The sequence below is a fragment of the Giraffa tippelskirchi genome, chromosome 7, assembly GCF_054371585.1.
Source record: "Giraffa tippelskirchi isolate mGirTip1 chromosome 7, T2T-mGirTip1v1.2.pri, whole genome shotgun sequence".
NCBI classification, from domain to species: Eukaryota; Metazoa; Chordata; class Mammalia; order Artiodactyla; family Giraffidae; genus Giraffa; species Giraffa tippelskirchi.
The window spans coordinates 46482905-46496890 of NC_137281.1; the positions used below are offsets into that span (position 1 = coordinate 46482905).

The 13986-nt window shown below is 51.7% G+C and overlaps 1 protein-coding gene across 6 annotated transcripts in view; it reads right to left on the reverse strand.

The window, feature by feature from the left end:
• The window catches only part of ACSF3 (acyl-CoA synthetase family member 3), a 42023-nt gene that overhangs the window by 20124 nt on the left and 7913 nt on the right, over positions 1–13986 (reverse strand). For all 6 annotated transcript variants that reach the window (XM_081508174.1, XM_081508173.1, XM_081508179.1 and 3 more), the window contains 4 exons: positions 13272–13427; positions 10572–10726; positions 9606–9751; positions 4043–4155 (listed from right to left, as the gene is read on the reverse strand). In XM_081508174.1, coding sequence (XP_081364300.1) covers positions 4043–4155; positions 9606–9751; positions 10572–10726; positions 13272–13427 — 570 coding nt within the window. The remainder of the gene's footprint in view (positions 1–4042; positions 4156–9605; positions 9752–10571; positions 10727–13271; positions 13428–13986) is intronic.

Consider the following 13986-nt stretch of genomic DNA (forward strand, 5'->3'; position numbering starts at 1 on the left):
AAAAGTTGGCTTAAAACTTAGCATTCAGAAAACTAAGATCATGGCATCTGTTCCCATCACTTCATGGCAAATAGATGGGGAAACAATGAAAACAGTGACAGACTTTATTTTTTTGGACTTCCAAATCACTGCAGATGGTGATTGCAGCCATAAAATTAAAAGACGCTTGCTCCTTGGAAGAAAAGCTATGACCAACCTAGACAGCATATTAAAAAGCAGAGACATTACTTTGCCAACAAAGGTCCGTCTAGTCAAAGCTACAATTTTTCCAGTAGTCATGTATGGATGTGAGAGTTAGACCATAAAGAAAACTGAGAGCCAAAGAATCGATACTTTTGAACTGTGGTGTTGGAGAAGACTCTTGAGAATCCCTTGGACAGCAAGGAGATCCAACCAGTCTATCTTAAGGGAAATCAGTCCTGAATATTCATTGGAAGGACTGATGCTGAAGCTGAAACTCCAATACTTTGGCCACCTGATGCAAAGAGCTGACTCATTGGAAAAGACCCTGATGCTGGGAAAGAGTGAAGGCGGGAGGAGAAGGGGACCACAGAGGATGAGATGGTTGGATGGCATCACCGACTCAATGGACATGAGTTTGAGTAAACTCCGGGAGTTGGTGATGGACAGGGAGGCCTGGTGTGCTGCAGTCCATGGGGTTGCAAAGAGTCAGACACAACTGAGCGACTGAACTGAACTGAAAGTTAAAAAATGAATTTATCAAGATACAAAGTCAATAGTTTGAATCAATCGTATTTCTATATACTAGTGATAAATAATTAGAAACAAAAACCAAAAAAATTCTGCACTTACAATCATTGAAAAAGAGAAAAAGGAGTAAGAGATGGAGAAAGGAGGAAATATTCAGGTGTGAATCTAACAGAACATATACAGCAGCAGCATGCTGAAGATCTCACTCATACAACCCCTGCTAAAGCAGAACTAAGTAAATGGGGAGGTGTACCACGTTTACAGATTGAAAGAATCCTCAGAGAAGAGATGTTAACTCTCCCCAAACTGATATATAGTTGAATGCAATTTTCACCAAGCTTCCAAAAGGACTTTTTGTAGATACAGACAAACTATTTCTAAAATGGTATGGGCAAGCAAAAGAACTAGAACAGCCAAAAAAACTTTGAATAAGAATAAAGTTGCTAGATTAACACTACAATTTTGAGATTTACTACAAAGTCACAGTGGTCAAGATTGTGGTATTGCAGAAGAACAGATACACATATCAATGGAAGCAAATACATCTGGGGGCTCAGCAGTAAAGAATTCGCCTGCAATGCAGGAGTCGTGGGTTCAGTCCCTGGATGGGGAAGATCTGCTAGAGAAGGAAATGGCAGCCCACTCCAGTATTCTTGCCTGGGAAATCCCATGGACAGAGGAGCCTAGCAGGCTACCCTTTGGGTGGAAAAGAGTCAGACAGGACTGAGCAACTAAACAACAACAACACATATATTCAAATAAGTATATACTCTACAAACAAGAAAGAGTTGTCTTCTCAGCAAATAATTTACGAACAACTGGATCTCCATATGGAAAAAATGAGACCCCTGATGAGCCTGCAGGGAAGGAAGTCACCACATGGTGTCACCGCATGGAGGTGGGGTGGCGGGGTGTGCAGGCGGTGAGCCAAGGACCGGCAGGAGCCCGCCTGGGGCCACCGTCAGGAGGGTGAGCCCACATGCGTGGGGAAGTACCAGTGCACTGGCCACAGGCCAGCAGGCTTTCCTGACTCAGATATTTTTGCAACTTTCCTGTAAGTTTGGTCACTTTGTCCCTCTAAGCACGGGGAGCCAAGCGGAGGCTCCATGCAGGTTTTGCCCCTGCGTGGAGTCTCGCTTTATGCTCTCTACAGGGTCCCTACAGGGGTGGGGCGGTGAGAAGTACTCTGGGTCCCACCCAGCCTTGGAGTGGGGGCACTGCCACCCCTCTCGTGAGCAGAAGCACGAGGGGGGGGGCGCGTGGCAGAGAGGGCAAAAGACCTGTTGGTGAGCCATTCAGACAGCTCCATTCCCAAGGGCCCTTCGACTGAACTGGAAATGCTCTGGAGCACACCGCCTAGAGCTCCAAGTCCCAAGCTTCCTCACCTCTGCTGTCCCTAGGGCCCCAGAGCCCCCACCCCTGTGGACCACTTGCTTCCTTCTCTGACTGTCAAGGTGCTCAGGGCCTGGGCTGCCGCTTCAGAACCTCCTATTCTGAGCAGGTTCCAGTGAGGAAGGTCCTACAGGCTGGAGCAGCAGCTGGTGGAGGGGGCGGGCTGCCCGCCCCACAGGTACGAAGTCATTAGGCTTGGCTGTGACTGACAAGGGACCCGCTCCCTACCCCGCCTTCTCTCCGGCAGGTCCCGAGACATCCTGCAGAAAGGTGCTCAGGCACCCGGAGGAGGGTGGTGCAGGGGCCCCCATGCCATCTGTGCTGCTGGCGCCTATGGGCCCAGCTACCCACACTGTTCCTCTGCTGGGGAGACCTCCTCCAGTGCGGGGTCCCTGGAACAACACCAAAAATGGGGGCGGGCTGAGCGTCTGGCGGGGAAGGGGGTGCGAGGGGAAGCTGTCCCAATACTGCAGGGAGGGCTGGACGCTGGGGCAGGTGACTCAGGTGTGGGTAGGAGTCCATGAGGAGGCAGAGGGGACCTCAGGGTACAGGCCAAGAGCCAGAAAAGGATTCTGGGATGTGAGTGTGGCTGTCGGCCTTGGACCGGCCAGGCTGATGCTAGAGCCCAGGCAGAGCATGGTCAGGGAGTGATGACCAGGGCTGGGGACCTCTAGGCTGCCCTGAAAGCTGCCCACACACTGTGGACGTGAGCAAAGCTGGTCTAGAGGGCCATCACGTCTGGGAAGAGTGGCCGAGAGGGCACGTGCCCAGCAAAAGCAACCCAGGTGAGAGGTTCTTGAGTCAAAGGAACACATACTTCTTGATTGTGGAGCCTATACCAAGGTTGTCTTCAGAACAACCGAGTCGCATAGCAACCATTGCCGTGAGTCCCCCAGGATCTAAACCAGCAGCTCCCTGACCTCACATTAGCTAAAAATACCCACTTTATAGCACCCTAACCAATCACTGAATTGCACCCTTCCAGCAAGAGCTTTGTCTTGAGGCTGTAAAAACTGGCTACTAGCCCACGAAAGGTGTCAGCTCAGTGTCTCCCACCCTAATAAACTTCATTCTCCTCTCATTCTGCCCTTGTCTGAAAATTATTTTCCAACCCATGCCCAGACCATGGCATTGATGTCATTTTTAATAAAATTACAATAAAAACCACCCAAGTTCCCTCCATGTGCTCGATCTCAGACATTCAACAACCACCTGCTCGATGCTGCCACCTCCCATGATGAGATTGAGGTCCACAGGGCAGGGAGGGATGCCTGGGCCCCTCCAGGCAAAGGTGAGGGGTGGGGTGGGGGGAGCGAGGAGCGACGCTAGAGTACGGGCAGGAAGAAAAAAAACGCTGAAATGAGGAACCACTGCTACTTTCAGCTTTAACAGAAGTCCACAGTATAAAAAGCAGCTGTAGATAAAACCATCTCTTAAAAATTCCACTTCCCACCAATCCCGACCTCTTCTGTGACCCTGATCACTTGTGACCAGCAGGCCTGTGGCTGTAACAGTCCTCACTGAAATGAGACCACAGCCCTTGCTTCCCTTCACCTCCAGATCTTAGAACAACATAGACAGCAGACAGTGACTTCCCAAGCAGGAACCTCTGTTTCCAGTGAATTTGTCCAAAGGGGCGACTGTTAGGCTGCGGGGCCGGTCACACCGTCAGCTTGGGCTGTCCTAGCCAAGGCCCTCCTGACCCCCCTCAACATGACTCGGAGGAAGGAGCCGGGGAGAAGCCTGGCCTCACTCTGCTCTGCACTATCTGCATGGTGGGCAGCGCCCCCAAACACCAGCAGTGACCGGAGTCAAAGCCCACCACCACTGCTGTGGTCCAGGAGCTGCCCCGTGCGGTGGGGACTTCACCTCTGCCACCGGCCTGCTGGGTGGTCGTGGCCGCGCAATGCCCACGTGCCGCCAGTGTGAACAGACTCACCTTGGTGTCCTCCTCGTTTCCCTCTGCGTGGATAACGTAGGGGAAGCCGTCCTTCTGCAGGTTTTCCGACACAATGCGCACCTCGATGCCGGGCAGTGGGGTCCCCACAGAGCCTGCAAGGGGCGGGGAGGCATGAGGAACAGAGGCGGTCAGTAGGATTCTGGAGAGTGCCCGCACACGGAGATGCTGGGAGCTGCCTGATGTCACGTGGGCACACCGGGGTAGGGGTGGGGGAGACCTGCGGACCATCACATGCACAGACAGGGGGATCCCACCTGGGGTCAGGTGTGCACCGAGGGGCAAAGCACCAGCAGCCAAGAGCAGAGCCTTAGGCGAGACCACAGAGCAGCAGCTGGGGCTCCAAATGCCCCAGAAGGTCTTCAGGTCACCTTGGTGGTTGCCCAGCACCCAGAGCTGGATGCAGGGCACATCTGCCTCACTGGAGCACCTGTCTGGGTAGTCAGGGCCTAGGTGACTGCAGTTTGTCGCTGGTGAGGGGCAGAAGTGGAACGGGTGTGGTGGGCGTCCTCACGGTAGGGGTGATGCAGCTAGCATCCTGGCTCACTTATTAGATGCCTGTAGTTTGCTCAGTGCATCCCTCTGCATACTTACAATCAACTTTTGAAAATGCAAAAGTGAGGACAGGTGGTGGCTACGACAACATTGTAATGAACAGCTTTGGTGGGACAGAGACTCCATGGTCAAAGGCCTGGTGTCTGAACCTTCACTTCAAGGTTTCAGGCCCTTTATTTTAACATTTGTCACAGGATAAAAGCCCCCAGAAACCCAGTTGGCAAACTCCACAAGCTGCCCAGTATTCTGGGATCCACACTCTTGGGAGAGTCTGCAACTGGGTCTCAGTTTGCTAGATGGTGCTGTCTTGTTCATTTCAGCCTGTCTTTTAAGGTTCTAGGGGCCTCCTCTTTTGCTCCCAAAAGTTTTTAAAACTGAAGCAAAATCTGTATCAGTTCAGTTCAGTCGCTCAGTCATGTCCGACTCTGCGATCCCATGAATCGCAGCACGTCAGGCCTCCCTGTCCATCACGAACTCCCAGAGTTTACCCAAACTCATGTCCATCGAGTCGGTGATGCCATCCAACCATCTCATCCTCTGCCGTCCCCTTCTCCTCCTGCCCCCAATCCTACCCAGCATTAGGGTCTTTTCCAGTGAGTCAACTCTTCGCATGAGGTGGCCAAAGTATTGGAGTTTCAGCTTCAACATCAGACCTTCCAATGAACACACAGGACTGATCTCCTTTAGGATGGACTGGTTGGATCTCCTTGCAGTCCAAGGGACTCTCAAGAGTCTTCTCCAACACCACAGTTCAAAAGCATCAATTCTTTGGCGCTCAGCTTTCTTCACCGTCCAGCTCTCACATCCATACATGACTACTGGAAAAACCATAGCCTTGACTAGACGGACCTTTGTTGGCAAAGTAATGTCTCTGCTTTTAAATATGCTATCTAGGTTGGCCATAACCTTCCTTCCAAGGAGTAAGCGTCTTTTAATTTCATAGCTGCAATCACCATCAGCAGTGATTTTGGAGCCCCCCAAAATAAAATCTGACACTGTTTCCACTGTTTCCCCATCTATTTCCCATGAAGTGATGGGACCAGATGCCATGATCTTAGTTTTCTGAACATTGAGCTTTAAGCCAACTTTTTCACTTTCATCAAGAGGCTCTTTAGCTCTTCTTCACTTTCTGCCATAAGGGTGGTGTCATCCGCATATCTGAGGTTATTGATATTTCTCCCGGCAATCTTGATTCCAGCTTGTGTTTCTTCCAGCCCAGCGTCTCTCATAATGTACTCTGCATATAAGTTAATTAAGCAGGGTGACAATATACAGCCTTGACGTACTCCTTTTCCTATTTGGAACCAGTCTGTTGTTCCATGTCCAGTTCTAACTGTTGCTTCCTGACCTGCATACAGGTTTCTCAAGAGGCAGGTCAGATGGTCTGGTATTCTCATCTCTTTAAGAATTTTCCACAGTTTATTGTGATCCACACAGTCAAAGGCTTTGGCATAGTCAATAAAGCAGAAATAGATGTTTTTCTGGAACTCTCTTGCTTTTTCAATGATCCAGTGGATGTTGGCAATTTGATCTCCGGTTCCTCTGCCTTTTCTAAAACCAGCTTGAACATCTGGAAGTTCACGGTTCACGTATTGCTGAAGCCTAGCTTGGAGAATTTTGAGCATTACTTTACTAGCATGTGAGATGAGTGCAATTGTGTGGTAGTTGGAGCATTCTTTGGCATTGCCTTTCTTTGGGATTGAAATGAAAGCTGACCTTTTCCAGTCCTGTGGCCACTGCTGAGTTTTCCAGATTTGCTGGCGTATCGAGTGCAGCACTTTCACAGCATCATCTTTCAGGATTTGAAATAGCTCAACTGGAATTCCATCACCTCCACTAGCTTTGTTCGTAGTGATGCTTTCTAAGGCCCATTTGACTTCACATTTCAGGATGTCTGGCTCTAGGTGAGTGATCACACCATCGTGATTATCTGGGTCGTGAAGATCTTTTTTGTACAGTTCTTCTGTGTATTCTTGCCACCTCTTCTTAATATCTTCTGATTCTGTTAGGTCCATACCATTTCTATCCTTTATCGAGCCCATCTTTGCATGAAATATTCCCTTGGTATCTCTAATTTTCTTGAAGAGATCTCTAGTCTTTCCCATTCTGTTGTTTTCCTCTATTTCTTTGCACTGATCACTGAGGAAGGCTTTCTTATCTCTCCTTGCTATTCTTTGGAACTCTGCATTCAGATGGGAATATCTTTCCTTTTCTCCTTTGCTTTTCACTTCTCTTCTTTTCCCAGCTATTTGTAAGGCCTCCTCAGACAGCCATTTTGCTTTTTTGCATTTCTTTTCCATGGGGATTTTCTTGATCCTTGTCTCCTATACAATGTCACGAACCTCTGTCCATAGTTCATCAGGCACTCTTGTCTATCAGATCTAGTCCCTCGAATCTATTTGTCACTTCCACTGTATAATCATAAGGGATTTGATTTAGGTCATACCTGAATGGTCTAGTGGTTCCCTACTTTCTTCAATTTAAGTCTGAATTTGGCAATAAGGAGTTTATGATCTGAGCCACAGTCTGCTCCCGGTCTTGTTTTTTGCTGACTGTATAGAGCTTCTCCATCTTTGGCTGCAAAGAATATAATCAATCTGATTTCAGTGTTGACCATCTGGTGATGTCCATGTGTAGAGTCTTCTCTTGTGTTGTTGGAAGAGGGTGTTTGCTGACCAGTGCGTTCTCTTGGCAAAACTCTAAGGCATAGAATTCAGTGGCACTTAGCACATTCACAACGTTGTACAAACAGCACCTCTATCTAGTTCCAGAACTTTCTATCAGCCCAGAAAGAAACCTGTCCCACAGTGTTGACGTGGCCCCTCCCACATGGCGTTAACATGACCGGCCTGCCCACAGTGCGTGACGCAGCCCCTTCCACACTGTGTGAAAAAGCCTCCCACGCTGCGTGGACGTGGCCTCGCCCACAGTGCGTGACAGCCCCTCCAAGACTGGGTGAAGCAGTCCCTCCCACAAAATGGGACACGACCCCTCCCACACTACATGACACAGCCCCTCCCATGCTGCATGGACGTGGTCCCTCCCACAGCACGGGATGCGGCCCCTCCCACATGGAGTGAACGTGACCCCGCCCACACTGCATGATAGCCCCGCCCACACTGCGTGACTCAGCCCCTCCCACAGTGCGTGACGCAACCCCTCTCATACTATGGGATGTGACTCCTCCCACACTGCTTGGACTCGGCCCCTCCCACAACACAGAACATGACCTCTCCTTCGCTGTGTGACACAGCCCCGCCCACAGCGTGGGGTATGACCCCTCCCACACGGCGTGACCACCCCTCCCACAGAGCGGGGACACTGTCCCTCCCACAACAGGGAGGCACAGCCCCTCTCTTCACTTTGTGACGTAGCCCCTCCCACACTGCATGGACTTTTCGTGTCCACCAAGGAGCATGCTGGCTGTGGTCAGGGTCACTCCATCTTTCCGCTTCCCTTAAGAATGAGTGTCAGCTGTGTCTCAGTGACGTTGTCTTATGGCCCCTCCTGGCTTCTGGGGTGGTAGGCCGCGCTGCACTAGGTCCTGGGGTGCCTGTTCTGCCGGGCCCAGTAAGTGCTGGCAGCCTCCTGTCAGTGCGTGTCCAGGTCACCCCTGGGGCCTCACCCTAGGAGGACGCTGGCGCAGGTCCCTCTGTCCCCGGCCTCTGCTACAACCCCAAGCGCGCTCCACACCTTCCCCCAGATACCCGAGTGGCCCTGTGCTGCTGAATCCTATCCTGGCCCTGGCCCCAGCTCCCAGCCTGAGCTTGCTCTTGGTCTTGACCAGGAGATTCCCTGCCCATCTATTGGCCCCTCTCTTACCCCAGACGTGGCAGTCTTTGGTGGCAACAGAGCATGAACACCTGCTCAAGCCTCAGGGTCCTCATCTGTCAGGGGGGGTAACATCAGCTCTGCTTCAGGGCTGTTCTGTGCACAGTTCACACCCACCTCGTGACCTAGCAGTTGCATTCTGAGGCATCTGCCCATGAGATGTAAGGACATGTTCACACAGCAGCTTGCACACAAACCTTCACAACAGCCTGACTAGTAGCTATCCAAGACTGAACACAACCCAGTGTCCATCGGTGGTAGACAGGTTAGCAAAAGGCAGCCCATGCACACCATAGATGCTGCTTGGCACAGGATGTGTCTCAGACTCATCCTGCCACGTGAGAGAAGACAGACCCCAACGGCAGGTCCCGAGGCTGGGGCTGTGTGACGGTCCAGGAGATGCACAGCTACAGGGAGTGCAACCAGGGACCTGCTTGCTGGCCAGGGAGGAGGTGCTGACCACAAAATGGGGAGGCTCTTGGGGTGACTCAGAGTCACCTACCTGACAGTGATGGTGGACATAATGAGAACTCACAGAACACCCCCCAAGAAGGGTGCCTTTTACTATCTGTGCAGGACGAGTGAATGGACAGACAGAAGTACAGGCACAGAATCCCCTTAGATTTATTTCTGAGACTCCTCCTGTATTTTGGACAAACTGAAGGAGACAGACCACGAGGGCTGGAAGAGAGCCCAGAATAGAACAGGCTCACATCTCAGGCCTCGGACTCTGCCCTCAGGTTCCCTCTCGAGGATCCAAGACCTGAAGGCTATTTGTGTGGAATGCCCTAGAGAAGGAGGGACAGGAAGACCAAAGGGCAGGAGGCCTCCCAGAGCAGCAGGCCATGCATGCAGGTCACCAAGCACAGGTGGGGGCCCTTCCTCCCTTGCCCCCCATACCCGCCATCTCCTCTGTTGCCATTGCCCTTGTGTGGCTCAGGGCACCTGGATGGGAGGCTCTGGGCCACAGGTGACCTGGTCTGGAGGAAGCAGCACCCAGCCCGGGTGCCATGTGCCAAGCACATGGCTTCCGGGTCACTTGGAATCCAGGGTCACCTGGGAAGGCTCCCCTAACCCAGCAGGACAGCATCGCCTGTAGACTGGTCCACCCGAGGACCCACAGCAGAGGGAGGACACAGCTGGCGGGCACTGCTCATACCTGGCAGGCGAGCTGCGGTCAGGGGGTTGGACAGGGCCATGCCAATCTCCGTCATCCCGTACCTCTCCAGCAGAGTGTGGCCGGTGATGCCCTTCCACTTCTCCAGCACCGGCAGGGGCAGCGCAGCAGAGCCCGAGACCATCAACCTGCCCAGCACAACCACAGGCACCTCAGTCTCTGAGGAGCACATGGCTGCTTCAGCACAGTGCACACCATCCGTGTCCTGGGGGCCCCAGAGCAGTGCCTCGTGGGAGGGTGGCACCCTCACAGAGGGCTCCAGTTCCACCAAGCATCTTACAGAAGAGGAGCAGAGAGCGGTTAAACAGGAGCAGAAGGGCCAGATCAGATATTCATCTCGGGCAGTTGGGAACTCTCTCCAGGAAACCCTTCTTGAGCTCCTCGTAAGGACCAGGCCTCAGATGCACAGAGGGTGCGAAGTTCATGGCTGTCCAGGCTCTCGGTGCACATGTCATCAGGTCTGTAAAGACCTGCCAAACTACTCAGTTCCATACATGCACTCTCAGGTGAACCGAGCAACTACAAACGGAGGGGACCCGTGGTCTGCAGACTCATGGGAACATGGAGACCAAACACACCACCGATGGGGCCAAAGAGCCAGCATGTCTGTTAGGAAGGGTGTCTGAGTGGGGGTCGGGGGGCTGCTGAGAGCCTGCAGATGTGGGCTCAGACAGGACATTCACCCTATCCTTCAGACTCCACTGGAAGACGGGTGGGCAGACAGAGAAAGATGGACAGAGGGACCCAGAGACAGAACAGAGACATGGATGCAGAACCCAGGCAGCTGCTCTGGGAACACAGGTGTGTAGAGAGAGATGTAGAAACACATTTTAAAGTAAACAGAACACAGTGCTTCCTAAAACTTAGTAGAACTGACTCACTAAAAGTAAGTTACATTTGCGAATCTTTAGGACTTTCCAGATGGGAAGGTGGACTGTGTTCACTGACCTGATTTTTTCTTCACAAACTGCACGCACAAAATCCTGGACGTGAGGCTGGGTAAAATGCTTGTCATAATAATCCATCAACTTGCTGTAGATGGTAGGCACTGCCATAAATACATTAATCCGGGGAGCTTCAGAACTTAAGAACTTCTCCCAAACCTAAAAAGAGAAGAGGACACAGACAGCAAAAAGACTAGAAGACACACCCGCACAGACACATGTGGGCCTGCAGTTCCAGGAATAGTGCTCTCAGCAGAGGGCCTCCTTTTCTCCAGTGTCAGAGGGTCTCACTTTCACAGGGTGACAGAAGCTCCTGGTCCTCGGGGAGTCACTGTGCAGGGGACCCTGGTGTCCGGTCTCAGGGATGGCCATGAAGAGGAAGAGGATCGGGGGAGGAACGGGTCCTGGCTCAGGGACTGGCCTCAGATCTGCCATCAGGGGAGAGGTGGCACCTCAGACTTTTCCAGCCACGAAGACACGTGTGGATGCAGCCGGGCAAGGGGCCATGTAGGCCGGAGCGCAGCAGACGACACACGACGGGGGCAGAGAGTGGTGACGCTGTATCCAGAGTCATGTGAATTCTGTATTTTACTCTCTTTAACAGGTGTTTCTTGTTTTAGTATAGAGATGCTTCGAGTTTTTCGGCTCGTGCTGACAAACTGCTCGCGTGTGCTCACCCTCATCTCCATGGGGCCACTGCACCAGCTGCCACGTGATCAGGGCAGGACCGGGGTTCAGCACACCCCACACAGATAGCCTCCCCCCACAGGCAGCCCCAGCCCCAGTTCCTAATCAGATGCTGGTAACTAATTCCTCACCTGAGCTACTCCACAGGAAAGGTGTGCCTCTGTAGGGAGAAAACTGTACCGTGCTTTTACAGACAACCCTGCCCCATTATAAAGCCTGTATGAAAAGAAGAAAAGTCAATAGGAGCAGACCCTCAGAATACATATGTTGAAATTATGGCAAGGAGTATAAATTATTAAATAGGTTAAGAAATTTGGAGAAGATGAATGAAATGGGGGATGATCAAGGATTTCATCAGAGAAGTAGACATACAAGAGAACCATTATAAGCTGGAAAGTATATTATGCAAAACTAGCAATTCACTGCAAACACTTAACAGACTAGACGCAGCAGAAAAAAGACAGAAGTCAGGCACGAGCCAATGGAAATGATCTAAACAGAAATACATACAGGAGAGAAGAGGAGAAAGAAAAGTGTCACCATGTGTAGGACGAGATGACACAACGTGACACGTCAGGAGAGACAGAGTGCTCGGTCAGCAGAGACGCATCCACGTCCATGGATGGGAAGACCCAGTGTTGCTAAGACGGCAGTTCTCCCCAAACCCTAGCATGCTCTGTTTTGCAGAAGTCAACAGGCTGACCCTATAATTTACAGGGAAAGGTAGAGGACTCAGAGGAGTCAAAACAAATGTGAAAAGGAGAGAGGAAAGTGCAGAATGCCCCAAAACTTAGTCCTGAGAGCTACATTCAACAGCATGTGACGCTGGTGTAAGGTCAGATACACAGACCAGTGGAGCAGACGAGACTCCAGAAACAATCAATACGATGATGGCCAACTGATCTGTGACAGGAGTGTCAGATCACTCCAGTAGGACAGTCTTTCCAACCAACAGTGCAGAGACAACTGAATATCCACATCCAAAAAGAGGAATTCTAGACCCGTACCTCACCATACCTAAGAATTAATCCAAAGTGGGTCAGAGACCTAAACATATCAGCTAAAACCATAAAACTTCAAGGAAAAAAACATAGAAGAAAATCTTCATGACTTTTGGTTAGATTTCTTGGGTATGACAGCAAAAACATGATCTATGAAATGAAAAAAACTGATAAAATGAATTTCATCAAAAAAATTAAAAGCATGTGTGCTTCAAAAGATGTCGTTAAGAAAATGAGAAGACAACCCAAAATGGGAGGAAATATCTGCAAACCATCTATGTGATGAGGGACTAGCATCCAGAATAAACAAACACAATAAGTCAAACAACCTGACTTTAAAATGGGCAAAACATCTGAATAGACAGTTCACCAAAGAAGATACACAGATGCAAATAAGACCCTGAAAAAATGCTCACTATCCTCGGTCGTCAGGGAAACGCAAACTTAAACCACAGTGAGATAACGAATGCTGGTGAGGATGTGGGGGAGCCGGAGTCCTCACGCATTGTTGGTGAGAACGTGAACACAACCTCCACTCTGGGAAACAGTTTGGCATCACACCTCTAGAAGTAGAAGGGACAGCGAGACACACTAGACGACACCACAGGGATACTCTCCACCAGACTAGACGCTGGGTGGGCCCGATGCAATCAGAGGGTTCTTACAGGAGGGAGGCAGCGGAGGTCTGACCACAGAAGGGACGGCGGCCACGAGGACAGGGAAGCAGAGGCTGGAGTGATGCAGGTGCCTCCACGAGCTGGGAGAGGCAGGAGCAGATCCTGCTGGGGCCTCCAGACAGAATCAGGCCTATGACACCTGGACCCCAGCTCTGTGAGACCATTCTGGACTTGGACTTCCAGACCTGACAGAATAACTTGTGCTGCCTGAAGCCCCGACTCAGGATCCCCGGCTCCAGCAGCAGCAGGAAACTCCCTGCTGGGTGCCTGTGACCCCCCAGAAGGTGCCGGGCCCGCAGGGGCCCAGCTGGCAACACCGAGAGCTCGTCCCCAACTTACCAGCTGAGCGCTGAACTCGGGCAGCATCACACAGGTGGCCCCTACCCAGAGTGGGCACAGCAGCTTGTTGACCACGCCGTGGACGTGGTGTAGTGGGAGGACGTGGAGGATCACGTCGTCCTTTGTCCAGGCCCACTTGTGGACCAGCCCTGTGACCTGCAGGACGACAGCACAGCCTCAGGGCAGGAGGCCTCCCTAGCTGAGGCGGCGGGGGCGGGGGGAGGGGGCGGGTAGGAGGAGTAGGGGAGACCTGCTGACTAGCCCTTGGCGCATCCCAGGGAGCTGATAACGAAATGACCTGGGGTCTGATCCAGAGCTGTCTGTCCAGCCACCAGCCCTCCTGTTGGAGAGCAGGGCTGCATGCAGTCAGGGGCTTCAGCCAGTTTAAAGGGACCTTAGATTTGGAGTCTGAAGGTCTCTGCAGATTCTGGGCAGCTCTCCCCCAAGGCAGTCAGAGAAGTGACTTTGGCTCCAAGAGGCCCTGGGGCTCCAACTGCCAGTCAGACCCGGCTGATTCCAGCACCTCTTTCTCCCCAGCTCCACCAAAAACTCCCAAGTCACTGCCAAGCCCATCCTCGTGCGTGCCGCGGTGACTGCTACCCCCCAGAAATACTGGCCCAGAGATGGCGTCTCCTGGGAGACAGAGACAGTCTGTAATCTGACTCGGTTCACTCTGACTTACGTACTGAATTAGCCAGACCTCTGTCCTCCCTCT